This window comes from Cetorhinus maximus, chromosome 18 (genome assembly GCF_964194155.1).
Source record: "Cetorhinus maximus chromosome 18, sCetMax3.hap1.1, whole genome shotgun sequence".
NCBI classification, from domain to species: domain Eukaryota; kingdom Metazoa; phylum Chordata; class Chondrichthyes; order Lamniformes; family Cetorhinidae; genus Cetorhinus; species Cetorhinus maximus.
In genome coordinates this window covers 32,283,038-32,300,678 of record NC_135896.1, presented here as the reverse complement: position 1 = coordinate 32,300,678, position 17,641 = coordinate 32,283,038, and the positions used below count along the sequence as shown (strand labels likewise).

General features: G+C 41.3%; 1 protein-coding gene across 2 annotated transcripts in view; it reads left to right on the top strand.

The window, feature by feature from the left end:
• The first annotated feature begins 1,129 nt into the window (after positions 1–1,129).
• mdga2a (MAM domain containing glycosylphosphatidylinositol anchor 2a) overlaps positions 1,130–17,641 on the top strand; it is a 918,070-nt gene continuing 901,558 nt past the window's right edge. For both annotated transcript variants that reach the window (XM_078562337.1, XM_078562336.1), the window contains exon 1: positions 1,130–1,794. In XM_078562337.1, the coding sequence (XP_078418463.1) occupies positions 1,722–1,794 (73 nt within the window). In that variant the 5' untranslated portion in view covers positions 1,130–1,721. The remainder of the gene's footprint in view (positions 1,795–17,641) is intronic.

Genomic DNA, 17,641 nt, shown 5'->3' with positions numbered 1-17,641 from the left:
GAATATCACTGCCACTCAGGAATGATCTCGTGCCGAACCTTAAACCTAGGCCCATGTGGCAGCGATTTCTCAGTGAGGGTGGACAGCGACCCTGGAGTGTCTGAACCAGCAAGGAGTAAACTCTCACCTCATCTATTAGAATTGAATCTCGATCCAAATCTCAAAAGTGAAAGGTTGCATAGGCCCGCCAATTTCTTCGGACTGACTCCCATAAATAGTGCCTCTTTAAATTTGTGCTTTGATGTTTTACAAATGCCCCTTCTTGTGAATTTCACAAAGATGCCTCGACCACCCAATTAGGGGGCTTTTCCAATGAAACCTATTGGGGGGGGGGTGTGGGGGTGTGGGAGAGTAAGGCGAGCTCAGCGCGAGTTTGAACAGTAAAATAAAAGAGGTTTATTTATGATCAGGAGCTTGCCTTGTATTGTGTGTGGAAAGGCCGGCGTGAGGATTAGATGTGCATCAATGAACACATAGCGGCTCGGAGGCGCTCATCCCGGTTTCTGATTTCTCTGGCTCCCACAGCAGCTTTACTCAATGTGGAAATGCAGGGTGGGGAAGCGCCATGCAGCTGAAATGCGTGATGAATGGGATGGAGCGTTTTGAGTCTGTTCCCCTGGCCTCGCTGTTGACGAGCTTCAGTCACGCAGCCTGTACGTCTCCGGCTGCGGGTGCGCTTCATGTTCACCATCCGAGCGAGAGGAGGGGCGGGGGGGGGCACGTACTGAACAACGTGATTATTATCCAGCTCCGCTAGCAGCTACTCCCGACTCCGCCTGGACCCTTCCTTCTCAGCCAGCACCCCCCACCACCTCAGCCTCCTCCAAAAGCCCTCTCACCTCAGCGGCTTCACGAAAGGGACCAGGATTAGACCGAGGGGCTGCGGGCGGGAATGGTACAGCTGCCTGGTCGGGTGCCTCTCTCTCCCTCTGCCTCTCTCGGTGACCACCCTCTTCGACCCCGGAGCCGGCGGCGTCTCTACACATCCTGAACTTCTCGTCTCAGTGATTTGGTGTGTGTGTATGTGTGTGTGTGTGTGTGTGTGTGAAACCTGGCGGATCCAGCTGTGTGTGTGTGTGTGTGTGTGTGGATGTAGGGGTAGGGGTGGGGTGGTTGGGGGGTAGTAGGAGGTTTCTACTTGGACGGCGATAACACCCAGTGAAAATGTTACAGCCTGAATCATAAATGTGTTGCCGCTTGTCGCTGCTGAAAGCTGGAGGAGAGAGCAGCTTGCCCGGAGCGGATGCACCGCCCGCTTTCTCGCTGGGTATGTTGGCGGCGGGCGGAATGTGCAGAATGGATGTGGCAGAACTGCGATGTTAATTGATCTCCAGGGACCGCCGTGAGTTACTTTTAAAGCACCTCAGCCCCCGGCAAAGCCCTCGCTTTCTGGACGGACAGCACAGCTCCCTTTTCCCAGGGATTTGCTATTAGCTCTGCCCGGCTCTCTCTCTCTCTCTCTCCACCCCCCCTCCCCTCCCCTCCATCCCACCCCCGCTCCCAGAGCCTTGAGTAAGCCGGCGCTTTCATCGCTTTCGACTCCATCTCTTCGGACAAGCAGCACAATCCCATCTCGTGTGGCCTCTCCTGTTCCTCGCCCTCTGGTCACCCGGTGACAGAGGGGCTCTCCGTTGCTCGGAGCCGGGCTTGCTCAGACTCCGCCGAAGGACACATCGCGAAAACGGCGCTCCCAAGCTGGATATGTTAACACTAACGTGAAGATGGATTTTGCTTATCTACTCTTGGGGCTGCTAACAGTTGTACTCGAAGGCGTTTCTGGCCAGGGAGTGTACGGTAAGTTTGTAATGAAAACGATTTTCTTTTAATGGTCAGCGTGAAAATGTCCTTTTTTTTTGACTCGGCGGGGTATATCTTGAAACACTTGGAGCAATTTTAACACTGCATTCTGCAAAACAAAATTGTGTGTGTGTGTCTGTGGCTTGGGACCAGCTGGGTGAATACTGTGGTAGTGTTTCTGATGTACACCATGTACAATTCCATTGACGTATTGATTTTCACTGCATTGTTCCATTGTGGTAAATGCAAATACGGATCTTCAATGGGATAATATTGAAAAGGCGGCGCTTAATCGCCGATACATTAACTGCTGGGTACAATAAAGCGCTGTAAAAGCGAGCAGAGCAGGTCTCTACATTAACTGCTCTCCATCAATGGACTATGCATTTGGCCAGTGCTGTGCATGGGAACTCGAATGCTCTGGAGTAGAGGCATATTCGAGCAGTGTATGTGATGTGCACATCCTTTCTGTAGGAATACGTTTGAAATATCTATAGTTTGTCACGTGACACTGTAATCCCTCCCTAAAGCGAGCCTTGAAACTTGCGGGCGTATTTTTAGTTCAGTGAATCATATATTACAAACCGAGCTGAAATCAATTCTGCCCTCACGAAATACGCGGTGCCATCCTACAGTGCAAGGTAGTTCTTTCTGGATGATCTTCGGGTTTTGTGCCAGATTTCCAAAAAGTGTGAGACTGTGAAAATGACACCGAACTAAATCGCCCTGTGTGAGCAACGAGAAATTTCTTGGAAAGCAGGCGGGATGATGAAAGGGGAGGGGGGTGGGTGGGTGGTGGTGAGGTTACACTCCAATACTTAGCCCGCCTCTACCCATCCCCACCCCCGTACTTACTCCGAGAACTGCCTGTCACCACCCTCGCACCCCCCACCCACCCCCCATGTGGATTGGGAGCAGACATGACTGTTGCCATTTATGCAAATTAAACTGACAGTTTTGCTAATGGTTTTGAAACGAAAATTGCCCCACTCGCACCAAAGGTCCTCAAAATGCTAACTGAAGAGGCCTTGATACATTGAGTGGGTCTGTGGAAATAACTGGGTTCGTTGAAAGCGTCTGGCCAGCAATTAATTCTCCAAGATAGTTATTTAATCGCTATAGGCTCAGTGAATCGAAACGATAGGTTCGCAAGAGTGGTTTCAGCCCTGTATGGAATTGAGCGATCCTTCCCCAACCCCCACCCCCCCAAAACTGAGATGTGAGATGGAGGGTGTTGCGCTGACTAATCTGGTCCACCTTCATGTATGTACACTATATCATGTTTAAGCCCATACTGAAGGGGTTGGCGCGACAGTGCTGTAATGGACGCGATCAGCGAGGCTCCACTGAGTAAACACAACCTTGTATTCCGAAAGCAAAGAGTTAAAAGTAGGTGTCTCGTTGGGCAGAGCTGCGGGAACTCACGCCAGCAGTTGGCACACATCGGATTCTGCAGCCGGCATGTTAACTAGTGTCGCGGCACCTGTAGTGAATAAGCAGATTAATGTCGGGTAATTGGTTACAATATAGATGGTTGCAGAGGTCCCATTGTGAAGCGATCGATGGGCTCGGTATTTCGAGCTGACTGGACCATTAGTCCTTTTTTTTTCAATTCCCCCCACCCGCCGAGCTCAATCCCTTGTCAAAAACTGTTGTGATCCTCTTCTAACAACAATCTGCCCGCGGAGACTGTAGGTTGTGGATTTTAACACAGAGCCTCACAGGTTCGGACCAATCACAAACTGCTGGCACGCGTGAGTTGAGCAACGAGATGTCAGTAGTTATGTTAATTTCACTAGTGAAACTGACATGTCTGTCCCCTGGTGACCAATCAATATTGAAGGATTATAGGGAAATCAAATCTGTTAAGAAACACTGTGGAACAGTGTAAATCTCGGTTCCCGTCGTGAAATTAATCCCCTTCCCCAACCACCCCCCCCCTCCCCCCCCACCAACACAATGTTAGCAGCCAAACAAATTGTATTGTAATTGAAAAGAATTCTTAAAACGATGAATAACGAACTAATTAATTGAGTCTTGCACGTTTACTGTAGACCCCCTGCTCTGTAACCGTTAGAAATACCCGGATCGGCAGTCGTGACAACATATATTTGTAAAAGGAGATCAAAGACAGGTACTCAGAGCAAAAGACTTCAGATGTTGGCACATGTACGTATTTTGTTACAGGCAGAAGTGACGTTGACTCCTGTCAGGGCCAATGACTTCTCCAACTAGACCTTAGATCAAATATATTTAAAGGGAAAGGCAGGAAGGTCAGTCATTTAAAATGATATTTCACATGAGCAAAATTATTAGCAAAATCATCAGGCGCCTGTAAACAGATTCATTGAGTTACTAATCGTGTCTGCCCTAATAAAAAGAGCCAAAACATAATTTTAAAATATAAATCACATCACTCGGGTTGTTACAGCGGATGATAACTCATCGACTGGAATCTTCCTGTGCTTTTATAGGAACTAACTCTGCCCACAAATAACTTCTTCCTGGTAGGAGAACCCTAAAATTAGCCACTTACTACACCCCCCCGGGAAGATCTGATGGGCCAGGCCAGTTGGAGGTCATCAGATATATTCAACTGAAGTAAGTAGTGGATTCAAGTTTAGTGACTGTACTCTTTGAATCAGGGCTCTGCAATCATTTCATTTCCGGATATGTGCCCCAGAGGTGCCTTTCTATCTCTTCTTGAGTTCTCTGCCCACAGAGCCATGATCTCCACCACCGGGAGGGCAAGGAAGCAGGTCCCACATCCACCCCAGCTGGAATTTGGATTGTGCTGTTGACACCAATATGATCCACACTGGCCATCCAGCCAACTCAGCTAACTGGCACTCCAAGAAGTCCGAGTTGCTGTGGCAACATTCACTTTTCCATGCTTGTTGCAGTCTGGAGCAATGGAATGTGATGGTCGAGGCTCCCATTTCTTCCCATCACATGGCTGACCAGGAATTTCTTCCACTCTTACCACCTACCATTGGATTTACAAGTTGATGCTCAATCTGTTTGGCTGCATTGTGAATACGCCTTCCTTGGCCATCAAGTCCTGGAGTGGGACTTGAACCTGTAACAATTGGCAGGGAGGCAACCCATTGTACCACAGGACCTCCTCCTAAACCACTGAAAGGACTCTTATTTTTCATTACTTTCTACATTACAGCCAAATTTCAGATCAGTTTGTGTTGTAGAGGTAGGAATCTAATGAACAGGATCAAACTTCTAATCTTATTTTGGATTAAATACAGAGAGAGAGAGAGAGATAGATAGATAGATAGATAGAGAGAGAGAGAGAGAGACATTCATTCCATCCATTAAATTCAACCCTACTGCTGTAACCCATATAGGGCATTCTATTTTTAGGTAGCAGCTGGAAGTGGAGGTATTTAAGATTGTTAATTGTATGGAAAAGATGAATATGATGAATTAACATAAAATTGCAAAAGTAGGACAAAGGCTGGAAGTTCAAACTAACAAAAGACAAATATAAATGTTAGCACTTCAGGAAGTTCTCTTGTGAGAAGAGTGAGCAAACCTAGAGTTAACTTCCTGATAGAGCAGTGATGATAAAAACTTCAACTTCATTTCTGAGCCAATTAACTGCTGTAATGGGAGGACTTCGAGGTGGATTGCCATGAATTTCATAGAATAACCATCCACAACATGGAATCATGCCAGTCCATGCTGGTGTTTATGTTCTGCATGAGCCTCCTCCTACCCTTCTTCAGCTAACCCCATCAGCATGTCCTTCTAGTCCTTTATTGCTTATAGCCTAACCTTAAATTCATCTATGCTATCTGGCTCACCTATGGGTAGTGTGTTCCATATTGCCATGAATAGCTTTTATCTGGAACATTCTTGTGATAAAACTGCACCTTTTTAAAGAGATGGTTTTAAATAGGAAAATCCAGGCGATTGTAGCTACTTATAAAATACTGAGGTCAGAGAGCAGTTGTAAATGCTTGTAAGTTTCAGGAACCAGGTCAATGGCTGGCATTCTTAAAAAATAAAAATGATTGTTTTGCATCTGTAACAAATGTGACATCTAATGTGTGATGAACATGTGCTGGACACAAGGGCATGGAATTGGCAGATAGCATTGAAGTGATGACACTTACCGTTGACCTCAAAGAATGCTGCCCACTAAGATCTAGCAACATCTGTGGTGTGAATTTTACATTTCCCAATACTAGTTTAAATCTAGCATAATGTCAAGGGATCTGTAGGCATGGGTAAGCAGCCAATTAAATTAAAATATTCTTACAGACAACAAACCAGAAATAAAATACACTGATATATCTTTCATTTTTAAATCAATTTTACAGAGGGTGAAATAAATGATTGCAACATAGACATGGGAATATGATAGAAGCTAAAATATTATAAATAAACTTCTTAATGAAAGCATTTTTTAAAGTTTTCAAGGTCAGAAAGGTTTTGCAGCAGTAATTATGAACTTAGTACATTATTAAAAATCCACCTCATTTAACAATGTGTAACTTTTTCAAGGGTTTTTAATGCTAAGCAAGAGTATAAAAGGGCAAGTTCTCATCAGTTCAGTGATATCAAATTGATTGTAGTCTTCAGCGACTTCAACAACGCAGATATGGGAAAGTGCAGAATCACTGACAGTAACTTCTGTATTTCCATGTTTAACTGTGGATGTGCAGATTCCAGAGGTGGTTGTCAATCTTAGAGGAGTAATGATGATGAACACTGGCAGTTTTGCCATCATTACTACCACAAAATCCAGGCCAAGATATGCAATCATCTTCATAGTTCTGTATTGTTTCTTTTGCAAAAGTCATTTGCTGACCTGATTTATCTGTTTGTTATTCAGTACCACAAAAGGGGAAATTCAATTAATTGAACATTTTACTGTTTCTCCATTAGATTTAGATACAAATACTATTGAAGCACCAGTGTAATTCCTTGTAAATGCCACTAACAACAGAAGGTTATGGAAATTTCAGTGTAGAAAGAGACCACTTGACTCACTGTGCTTGTGCTCACGATAGTTCCAAATTGAGGCCAACTACTCCAGCTCCTCAATTTTCATGACTGGACTTTACATTATAAAAGAACAGCAAAACTTGCATTTACAAAGAGAGCTTCCTTCACAATCTCTGGCTGTACCAAGCACTTTACCGCTACGCGAGTAAGTTTGAAATGTCTCTAGTTTAATTTAGAAAATGCAGTAGACAATTTGCTAGTAAACAGCAATGTGCTAATGGCCAAATAATCTGTTTTAGTGATGTTAGTTGAGAAATAAATATTAGCCAAGACTCCCCTGCTCTTTTGTGAAATAATGTCCATAGGAGGGGGAAGGTGGAGCTTGGTTTTTAATGTATCTTCCAAAAAGCTGCACCACTGACAATATAGCACTTCATCAGAATTGCCCATGCCCAATTGCCCTTGTTTAGGGGGCATTCAAGAGTGAACCACATTGCTGTATGTAGGCCAGACCAGCAGACATTAGTGAACCAGATGGGTTTTTTTTTAAATGACATTAGGCTTTAAATTCCACATTTTTTATTGAATTCAGATTGCACCATCTGCTGCAGCAGGATTTGAACTTGGAGTCCCCAGAGCCTTACCCTGAGTCTTTGGATTACTAGTCCAGCAACAATACCACTACACCATCAGCTGTCAGTTGTAACCTTTTATTCTTGAAATTTATATGGAGAGTTTAAGAAAAATCAAAAACTAATGAATTGCCATTATTGATTTATTTCCCCTTTAACCAATTTACTACTGATAATGTACAATTACCTAAAATAATTGACTCAGCGAGGCTCCTTTGACAGCACCTTCCTAACCCATGATCTCTATCATCTAGAAGGACAAGGGCAGCAGACACATGGGAACACCACCACCTGGAAGTTCCCTTCCAAGTCATTTACCATCCTGACTTGGAAATATATCACCATTCCTTCACTGCCACTGGGTCAAAATCCTGGAACTCCCTCCCTAACAGCACCATGAGTGTACCTACACCACATGGACTGCAGCGGTTCAGGAAGGCAGCTTACTACCACCTTCTCAAGGGCAACTAGGGATGGGCAATAAATGCTGGCCTAGCCAGTGATGCCCACATCCTGTGAATGAATTTTAAAAAGTCATAGAATGATACAGCACAGAAGGAGGCCATTCATTCTATCATACCTATGCTGGCTGTTTGATACAACTATTTAATTAATTCAATTACCCTGTATATATTTTCCCTTCAAGTATTATTCCAATTCTCTTTTGAATATTATTGAAATAACTTCCAATGCCCTTTCAGGCAGTGCATTCCAGATCACAGCATCCCACTGTGTAAAACTTAAGAAAAAGTTTCCTCATGTTGATTCTGATTTGTTTTTCCAGTCACCTTAAATCTGTGTCCTTTGGTTACTGTCCCTTTTACCACTAGAAACAATTTCTCTTGATTTACTCTATCAAAATAATGAATGATTTTGAACCCCTCTATCAAATGTCTCTGCTCCAAGAACAATCCCAATTTCTTCAGACTCTGCGCATACCTGAAATCTTTCATCCCTGGTACCATTTGTGTAAATCTCCTTTAACACTCTCTAAGACTTCATATCCTTCCTAAGTTGTAATGCACAGAATTGAACATAATACTTCAGCTGAGACCTTACCAGAATTTTATGAAGGTTTAGTATAACTTTATACTCTATGCCTTTATTAATAAAGCAAAGATGCTTTTTCAACAGTCTTCTTACAATATCCTTCCACATTTAACGATTTATGTACATACGCACTCAGGTCTCTCTCTTCCTACAGCACTTATAAAATTGTACCATTTCATTCATACTCCTTGCTTTGCCTACCAAAATGTATTATTTCACACTTCTCCGCATTAAATATCATCTCCCACGTATCTGCCCATTTTACCAGTCTATGTCCTCCTTATTGTTTACTACATTTCCAAATTATCATCTTAAATCTTTGAAAAATGCCCCTTTTATAAGTCCAGGTCTTTAACATGTATCAAAAAGAGCAGTGGGCTTAACACTGTTGCCTGGGGAAAACTACTGTCTATTTCCTTCCAGTCTGAAAAGCAAAAGTTCATCAGAACTCTTTGCTTTTTGTCCCTTAGCCAATTTCGTATCCAGGCTGCCACTATGGCAATTTTACATTCAAATCTTGTTTTCACCCTGACTGCATTTTATGTTGTCCTACCTGCAATTGTTATTGAGGTAGTGGTATGCAAACACTTTGAGCAATCAGTGGAATACAGACACTGTAAACACACTCTTGCAGTTATTCTGGCATCTGTGTGGATCGCATACTCAACAAATGAGTTCCAAGTTGTACTTCTAATTGCTATAGAGCGTTGGCAGTTAAACACATACTATTCAGGTTTTGAATGCCTCTTCCAAGCTATGGTTGAAAACTGCTATTATGTATCACCATAATCTCTTGTTCACCCCTTTTGTGTAAATGTTCGATGATGTATTTATTCTATATGCCTTATATGTGTGGGATACATGAAGAGGCATGGCACATTGCAGTGAAGTGAATTGATGTTCCGATTGGTGGAACCACTTATCAATAGGGTTTGTTCTGTGTCATGCTACGCTCAGGGGAATGGTTGCAATGCATTTTCATGTTCATCATGCTAGATGGAAGGAGTTTGTGTTCACTGCTGTCTGCCTGTTAGGGACTCAAACCCATATTTGTTAGTCACTTAGTTACTATTTGGTTACTAGCCTGATGAGGAATGATACCTTATGGTAGATGTGGCAATCATAGGAATGCAGGAAACAAATAAACATAGGGCCAGAAGTAAGCCATTTAGTCCATCGAGCATGCTCTGTAGTGAAAATACCTCATGACTGAGGTAACTTCAATACCATCTCCTTGCTTTCCTTCCATTCTCTTGATGCTCTTGCTTAACAAGGATCAATTGATCGCAATCTTGAAAATTCCAATTGTCCTAATATTTGCAGCCTTTTGTTTACAAAGAGACTTCCATATTTTTATTACTTTTTGCAAAATATTCTTCCTGATTTCACTCCTACATGGCTTAGCTTTAATTTTAAGGCTCTGTCCTCTTGTCTGGATCTTCCTGCTAATAGTTGCTCTCTATATTGGGCCCCGTATCTCAGGAAGGATGTTCTGGCCCTGGAGAGGGTCCAGAGGAGGTTCACGAGAATGATGCCATGAATTAAAGGCTTAACATATGAGGAACGTTTGAGGACTCTGGGTCTATACTCAATGGAGTTTAGAAGGATGAGAGGGGATCTGATTGAAACTTACAGAATACTGACAGGCCTGGGTAGAGTGGACGTGGGGAAGATGTTTCCATTAGTAGGAGAGACTAGGATCCGAGGGCACAGCCTCAGAGTAAAGGGAAGACCTTTTGGAACAGAGATGAGGAGAAACTTCTTTAGCCAGGGAGTGGTGAATCTATGGAATTCATTGCCACAGAAGGCTGTGGAGGCCAGGTCATTGACTGTATTTAAGACCGAGATAGATAGGTTCTTGATTAGTAAGGGGATCAAAGGTTACAGGGAGAAGGCGGGAGAATGGGGTTGAGAAACTTATCAACATTTTTGAATGGCAGAGCAGACTCGATGGGCCAAATGGCCTAATTTCTGCTACTATGTCTTATGGTCTATAGATCCTGTGGAATCTTTTTTATAATTATAAATACCTCAATTAGAACCCACCTCAACCTTCTAAACTCAAAAGGAATAGAAGCCAAGTTTATGCAACCTATCCTTGAAAATTGACTCTTTTAAGCCCTAGTATCATTATGTTACACCACTTAAAAAGCCAATATATCTTTTCTGAAGTTTAGTGTGCAAACCTGAATGTTGTGTTCCAGGTGTAGTCTGATCAAGTTTGTATACAACTGATGCATCACTTCCTCATTTTTATATTTCAATCCACAAAAGCCAACATCCTACTTAACCCGTTTGATTACTTTTTGTACTCACACACTAGCTTTTAGTCATTTGTGTACATGGACACCTAAATTCCATTGGTCCTCCACAGCTATCATCTCATCAATGAGCAAGGTTACTGATTTTTGTCTTTCTCAGATCCAAAGTGGATAACCTCACATCCTGGCATTGAACTCCATCTGCCACAGTTTTGCACTCCCACTATGTTCCTTCATAACTTCCAGGTCCTAACTACACAACTTATTCTTCCCTTAACTAACTGTCATTTATAACCATGGATATACAACTCTCTATTCCTTCATCCAAGTCATTGATATATTAGGTGAAAATATGAAGCCCAGTACAGGTCACAGGAGCACATCACTTTCCACATTATGTTGGTCAGAGAATGAGTCCTATATCCCTATTTTTTAACTCCTTTATCATTATTTTCTGTACCTACCATCCAATGTGTATCACAAGATAACCTCCAAAGTTGTTTTTGCTAATAGTCTCTTACTTGCAATCTTATCAAGTGCCTTCTTGAAGTCCATGGAGGTAACATCAATAGACACTCATACAGAAGCAAAATACTACAGATGTCCTGCAGGGGTCATCAGCCCATATCTGTTAAAATAGGAATGAGCAGATTCACGGTAGACTGGGTTCCTGATTTTCAGATTTTTGTATTTTAACCACTGACACAACCCCAACCCACCCATTTTTTGGAGTTAAGATTCAGACCCGATGGGCTGGGAAGAATCCATGGACCTTTAAAAATAATGGGTGGGACCTGGATCCAATAACTCAAACTCAGAAGGGCCATTTGAACTTAGGTCTGTGTTCAAACAGACCACATTTTTGGCTGTTGCAAGGGTCTTAGCCCGCACGTGTCACAAATTGGTGGAGTAGGTCAAAATGCTCTTGAAGGGCAGATAAAGTCTGTAAAACTGTCATGATCAGATTCAACTTTAAATCCCCCACTCTTTAAACTTAGAAAATAAGTTGTAGCTGTCAGTGAGAGTTAAAAAAAAAACATCTGCTGGACTGTTTTGATTGGCAGGGCATCTGGTGCAGGTTAGAAGATAAATTAGCATCTAGTTGTGCAGTTTCAATAGAGTTGTTTGTTGACATTTCCCCAAGAGCTATTATAATGTTATTATGAATATTTCAAAAGTTACAACTAACTCAGCAGAGATTTCTTAGTTCACAGTTCAATTGACAGTTTAAAGATGCTATTAAGTAAATAGCTCACTTTTATGTGGCATATGAATGGAAGTTCGTTTGAGACTTTATAACAGGCTGGAGATTTAAAAGCTTCAAATAGATTTCATGAATGGGAATTGTTTTCACTAGTAAGTGTATAGGTGTGAGAGCTGCCCATGGTAGATACTGAATTACTGGCTATGGAGGTCATGGAGTGTCATGGGTGTGGGTGAGGGGCATGAATTGGCATTGTGTTGGCATGGAGGATATGATTATTGTGTTTCAATTTCCTCACTTATTCCTTTTAATACTCTAGGGTGGAAACCATAAATCCCGGAGATTTATCTATTGTTATGGATCGGGAGAGAGGCAAACTGAACTCCTTTATTTTTCTCTCCATCTGTCCATAAGCAGATGTGTTTTAATTTTTGAAATAGGCTGTGTAATGTTTCCCCAAACCCTGTGTTTGTGAAGTCGAATTTAAAGTGACTTGCAGCAAACTCTCTTTAGGGTTAAATCAGAAGTATTGTTTATTCATATATTCAAACCCGGGAGATTTTTTTGGGTTGTCACAACTACATATACACACACAAGGACACAAGAGGCAGATAGGAAAGAAAATAGTTTATAACTAGGAATAAGTTAAAACAAAAGGAAACTAAAGATATGAATATTAATTCATGTGAATTTGAGAGTCCAGTGAGGGTTCCTTCATGTAGGAGTTAAAGTTCAGGCAGGTTCAGCTAGCTGAAAGCAGGAGTTGCAGAATTTCTTTAAAGTTGGTGATGACGCAGCAGGGTGAGGTCACTTCACTATAGGTGATGGCAGGAATCATTCCAGAGAACCAGGCTTTGAGGAGGTTTAGGTATAAGGTAGGCTTTGTTGTTAGCCTTGATCTAGCTTTGGTGTTGACAGGTTGGATGTTTAACAGCAGACTACCCTGGGAGTCCAGGAATGTAACATTAAAACTTTCCAAAGGCCAAAGGAGCTTAGGTCATGTGGTGTTGCCCATTGATGAGTCAGTTTCAGCGTAACAAGTTTCTATGCCTTTGGTTAAAATCCATTGTTTACCTTAGGAGATAGATGGTGTTTATTAGCGCTTCCACAGGTATAATGAGTTTCAATGGCTTTCTCTTTGTGATACGTTCAGGCTAGGGAGACAGGCCATCTGCTGCTCCCTTGTTTCATTGACTGTAATGGGTCCACACAATGATAGGTGTGAAATTCCACAAGGATGAGGGTTGTGTTTTGTCCTGTAATTAATGTTGGAAGTTTCCAGAACTGTAGCCAACTTGCAAATGATGTGACCTATAGCAGCCATGTTTTTGGTCCAGCAAAGTCAATTTTTCAATAAGCAAAAAGTAAGGTTTCATTTAAACAGTTTCTGATCTCTTTCATGTCTTATGGACATGGCGCTATCTTAAGTCCCACATATTTTTTCCACTTTTAACGTATATGAAATTCACTGTTCCTCCCCTTGATTATTTTTTAGGCTCCTTTTGTACTGCTGGTAGTGTGTCCTCTTTGTCCTCTGTGAAAATGGATACAAAATACTCACTTAACAAAGTAAACATTCCCCTAAATATGGTAGACTCATCTGCATCTGTCTTAATTGGGCCCTTGTTCCCCTTAGTCACTATCTTTGCCAATATGTATTTATAAAACCATTTTCTGTTAATGTTCATATCCCTTGGAAGGCATTGTATTCCTTTTTGTACATCACATTACTTCCTTTATATAAATTTGTTGCTTTTTATAGCTATCACAGTCTGCTGAATTTCCAGTTTTATCCCTGCATTTGTATAAACCTTTTCATTTAGCTTAATACTCTCTCTCACTTCATTTGTTGACCATGGTTGCTTAATTACATGAGTGGAACCTTTGCATTTTCAATGTATATACTGGTTTTGTGTCATAACAAACACTTAGTTAAATACTTCCTGCTGTTGTTCTGTAGGTTTACTCGCTATCAGTTCAATCCAATGCACTGTGGCTATTTTCTTTCTTATCATAAACATCTGCAGGTTGTTGTTGATGACTGGTAAATCTGCCATTGAGGGATGAGATTTTCTTCAATTGGCACCATGTAACCCTGCAAAAGTAATGCCTTTAGTAGGTAGATCAAGAAATGCCCTGTTCTGATAGGCTGTGGGAATTTAAGAAAGAACAAAGTTGCATTTTGATAATGCCTTTCATATCCTAAGTACATCCCAAAGTGCTTCATAGCTAATGAACTACTTTTGAAGTGTAATCTGTTTTGTAAAATAGGTAAACACCATAGCCAATTTGCGCAGAGCAAGGTCCCACAAATAGCAATGAGGTAAATGCCTAGAGAGGCTATTTAAGTGGTGTTAAGGATAAATATTCACTAGAATACCAGGAGAAGGCCCCCGCTCTTTGAATATTTTCACAGGATCTTTTACTTCCAACTAAGAGGATAAACAGGTCCTTACTGCAATGATTCATTCAAAAGTTGCATTTCTAACAGTGCAGTGTCCACTGTGAAAATGTGTTAATCCAATTTATGTGCACAAGGCTTGGGGTAGAGCTTAAACCTATAATCTTTTGAATTTGGTGCTACCCAAGTACTGCCACTGAGCCGTGGCTGACGCCTAGTCAATCAATTCCATTACTACCCAGACAGAGATTTGGGAGATTCTAGGCATTGGCTTTTTACAACCTGTTTTAAATTGATTATTCGTAGGTACCGTAGATGTCAACATATAAATTGACCTTCAAAGCCTTCAAATATCATTCCAAAAATGGGGGTTGACTTATACACCGAGTATAAAGTGTGAACTCCCAGTGTGACTGGTTGCCATTTTGAAATGTGAAAAGAAAACACTGGTAATTCATGTTAAATTGGTGTGGCACAGTTTATTGAATAAATTAATTATACAAAGTTACCTTTAACCACAATGAAAGCATTTTAAAACCCATCAAATTAAATGTCTTCGGCATCTGATGCAAAGAGTTTCTTGAATTTATTCTAAGTCCCCTTTTTACTACAGCATCATTGTAAAGATCCCACTCTGGATGGGATGTGGCATTTTTGGTTTCAGAATAATCCCTCCACAACAAATGACATCCCTTTCCATTCACTGAATTGGATATTCCGCATTCTTTGAATGATCTGACGACAGTTTGTCCACTAATAGCATCCCACGGTTTGGTGATGAAACTACACAAAATATCAAGTTGGGCAGTATGCATATTTCCACTGTTTGGCAAAGTTTTTTCTCCATCAAGCATCCACCTATATTCCATTTGGCAAAAACATGATCCTTGGAATGGCTTGTTGAGACACATCTAAAAGTTCAACTACAGATGTTAGATCCCCTAGTATAAATCATTTGGCTGTTATTTCTTCGCAGGTGCCTCTTGATCTCATCGGTTATGTGGGATCTGAACATGTTGCACACTAATAAACTGCGTTTCTTACGTAGGTCACTGGAATGCCTATTGCACTTATTATCATTTCATAACTTCACTCCACCCTTATCCACCCAACCATTGTCATTGACATGCACAAAAGCTCTTCCAAGGAACTTGATTTTCGGCATGTTTTTACATTTGAAAATTACCTTGGTTTTAATTTTGTTCTGTCAGCCATACAAACTAATACCACCATGAATCTTGCCTTCTCATCTCCTGTGGATTTCACTAGATCTGTTTTTGAACTTTTCCATTCCACATTTCAGTTGCTGGGAATATCAAAATTTATGGGCATTTTATCCATGTTGTCACTGTGGCATAATGGGTACTTGTGTTTTTGCCACTGTCTGATGATGAATTGCTGGAAACTGGTCATTTTGGCATTGAGGTCCGTTGGTAGTCTCTGAGCGATCTTGGTCTTCTGCCACAACACCTGGCATTTTTGTTCCAAAAAGGGGCTACACCAACTAGCTGTTGTTCTGAAATCTTTGCTGCACTCAGGGTTTGATTTGGCCTACTTAAGCTTGTATATAGGCATTGCATTTCTGGTGACAATGTAACCATTTTGGTTTTCTAGGACCAGTTCCAATACATGCTTTTCAGATCAATGACTGGTCCCTATTCTCATGGCGCATTTGGGCTGGGGCATCTTCTTCAGAGTGGATTCTTTCTTTGTCCACTCACGCACCAGTTTTATTTCACTAACATTGAATTCCCTCGGTGCACTACAGTTATTTGACGAGTTAGCAAATGTTACGACTTATAGCTTGAAACCAGCTTCATACTTCATTCTTTTTGTTAGAAGACTCATTTCTCTTTGCCATTCGCTGTGTGGGGTCTGCTGTGGGTGGGCATGTCTTAAGCTCCCTCGCATCTTCACAGCCCAGCCCGTATCACCTACTTGATTCCTTGTGCCTAGTTACAAGGTAAGTAAAGCATGCATTTGTGTAGCAAAATATTGAGGCTGACTACTAATGAAAGTATAGCAGGTCATGGCTATAAAGATGTGTCAACTTGTACACTGAGAATATGCAAGGACATGATTTTTGGTGCCAGAAGAATGGGGCTGTCTTACACACCAGGTCGACTTATATGCTGCGATCTATGGAGAGAGTGTGCTCTCTATGTTAGGTACTCTACTTGTGTGGATTTCTCAGTAGTTTGAATTGGAGCCTCCGGTCTGATGGGTTTCTGACTGACTCAGAAACAAAATCTGAGAGTAATGCTCTGCTGGGAAATAAATGGGGTATAGTTGTTTATGATTGCCACAGAACAGAATGAGTTAGCATTCCAAAATCTGAACTGACCAACTATTGATTTGTTGCTTCCATTTATTTAGTTTATTTATGCCACATTAGTGCTGAAAACAAACATTAGTGGGTGGAATTAAAACAATATTCTCAAGTTAAAGCATATTTATTGTTCTGGTTACAGACTTGTATGTCATATTTGTATTTGTTTTTACCTGGTTTCCTACAGTTCTTGCGTGCTACTGCATGTCAATTTATTATATTCAAAGCAGGGGTTGTATAGGAATGTATTGCTTTAATGATTGGTGTCAGGCCTTCATTCTGTACTACTGAGAGAACAAGATGAGTTATTCTGGATGGATTGAAACCTAGTGTGACTGACGGATTCTGCCAGCAATAAAAGTGAAATTTTGTTTAAAAGAGTTAATGCACGAAAGGTTATGGCTATAAGTGTTCACTTTATTTGCCTCTGGTAAAGCAATCATGTAACTTCACTGCTCAAAGAAAGCTAGACCATACAAAACAAAACACAAGGAATATTTTTACATACAGCACAAGATTTGATATGGCTTTGTCACGAGTGATAAATAAGCAGCATTGGCTTCAAGGATGTGGGTAAGGTAGAATGTGTATGTGTTACCATAGAAATGCTGGTTATTTCATGGTGATTGTGTTGCAAGATTTCTTTCACAACTGTGGAAAAGACAGCATGCAAATGGTGCAGGTATATAATTATAATTTTTCAGGTAATTGGCGATGGACTCAAAGTTCTGAGGAGAGCTGTACTTAGTTAATTCCAGACTAGCTGTTGCTGGTATCTTGTGCAAGAGTTAGATACTTTAATTTCTAAGACTCACTAGAAAATTCTGATTAATAAATAATAGAGATACCTGGGCATGTAATTGCTTCAGTGGTTTCTTTTATATTTTCGGGATATGAGCATTGCTAGCAAGGCCAGTATTTGTTGCCTATTCCCAGTAGCCTTCAAAGGTGGTGGTGGTGGACCCCCCCTCGAACCAGGTGTAGCCAATATGGTGAAGGTGA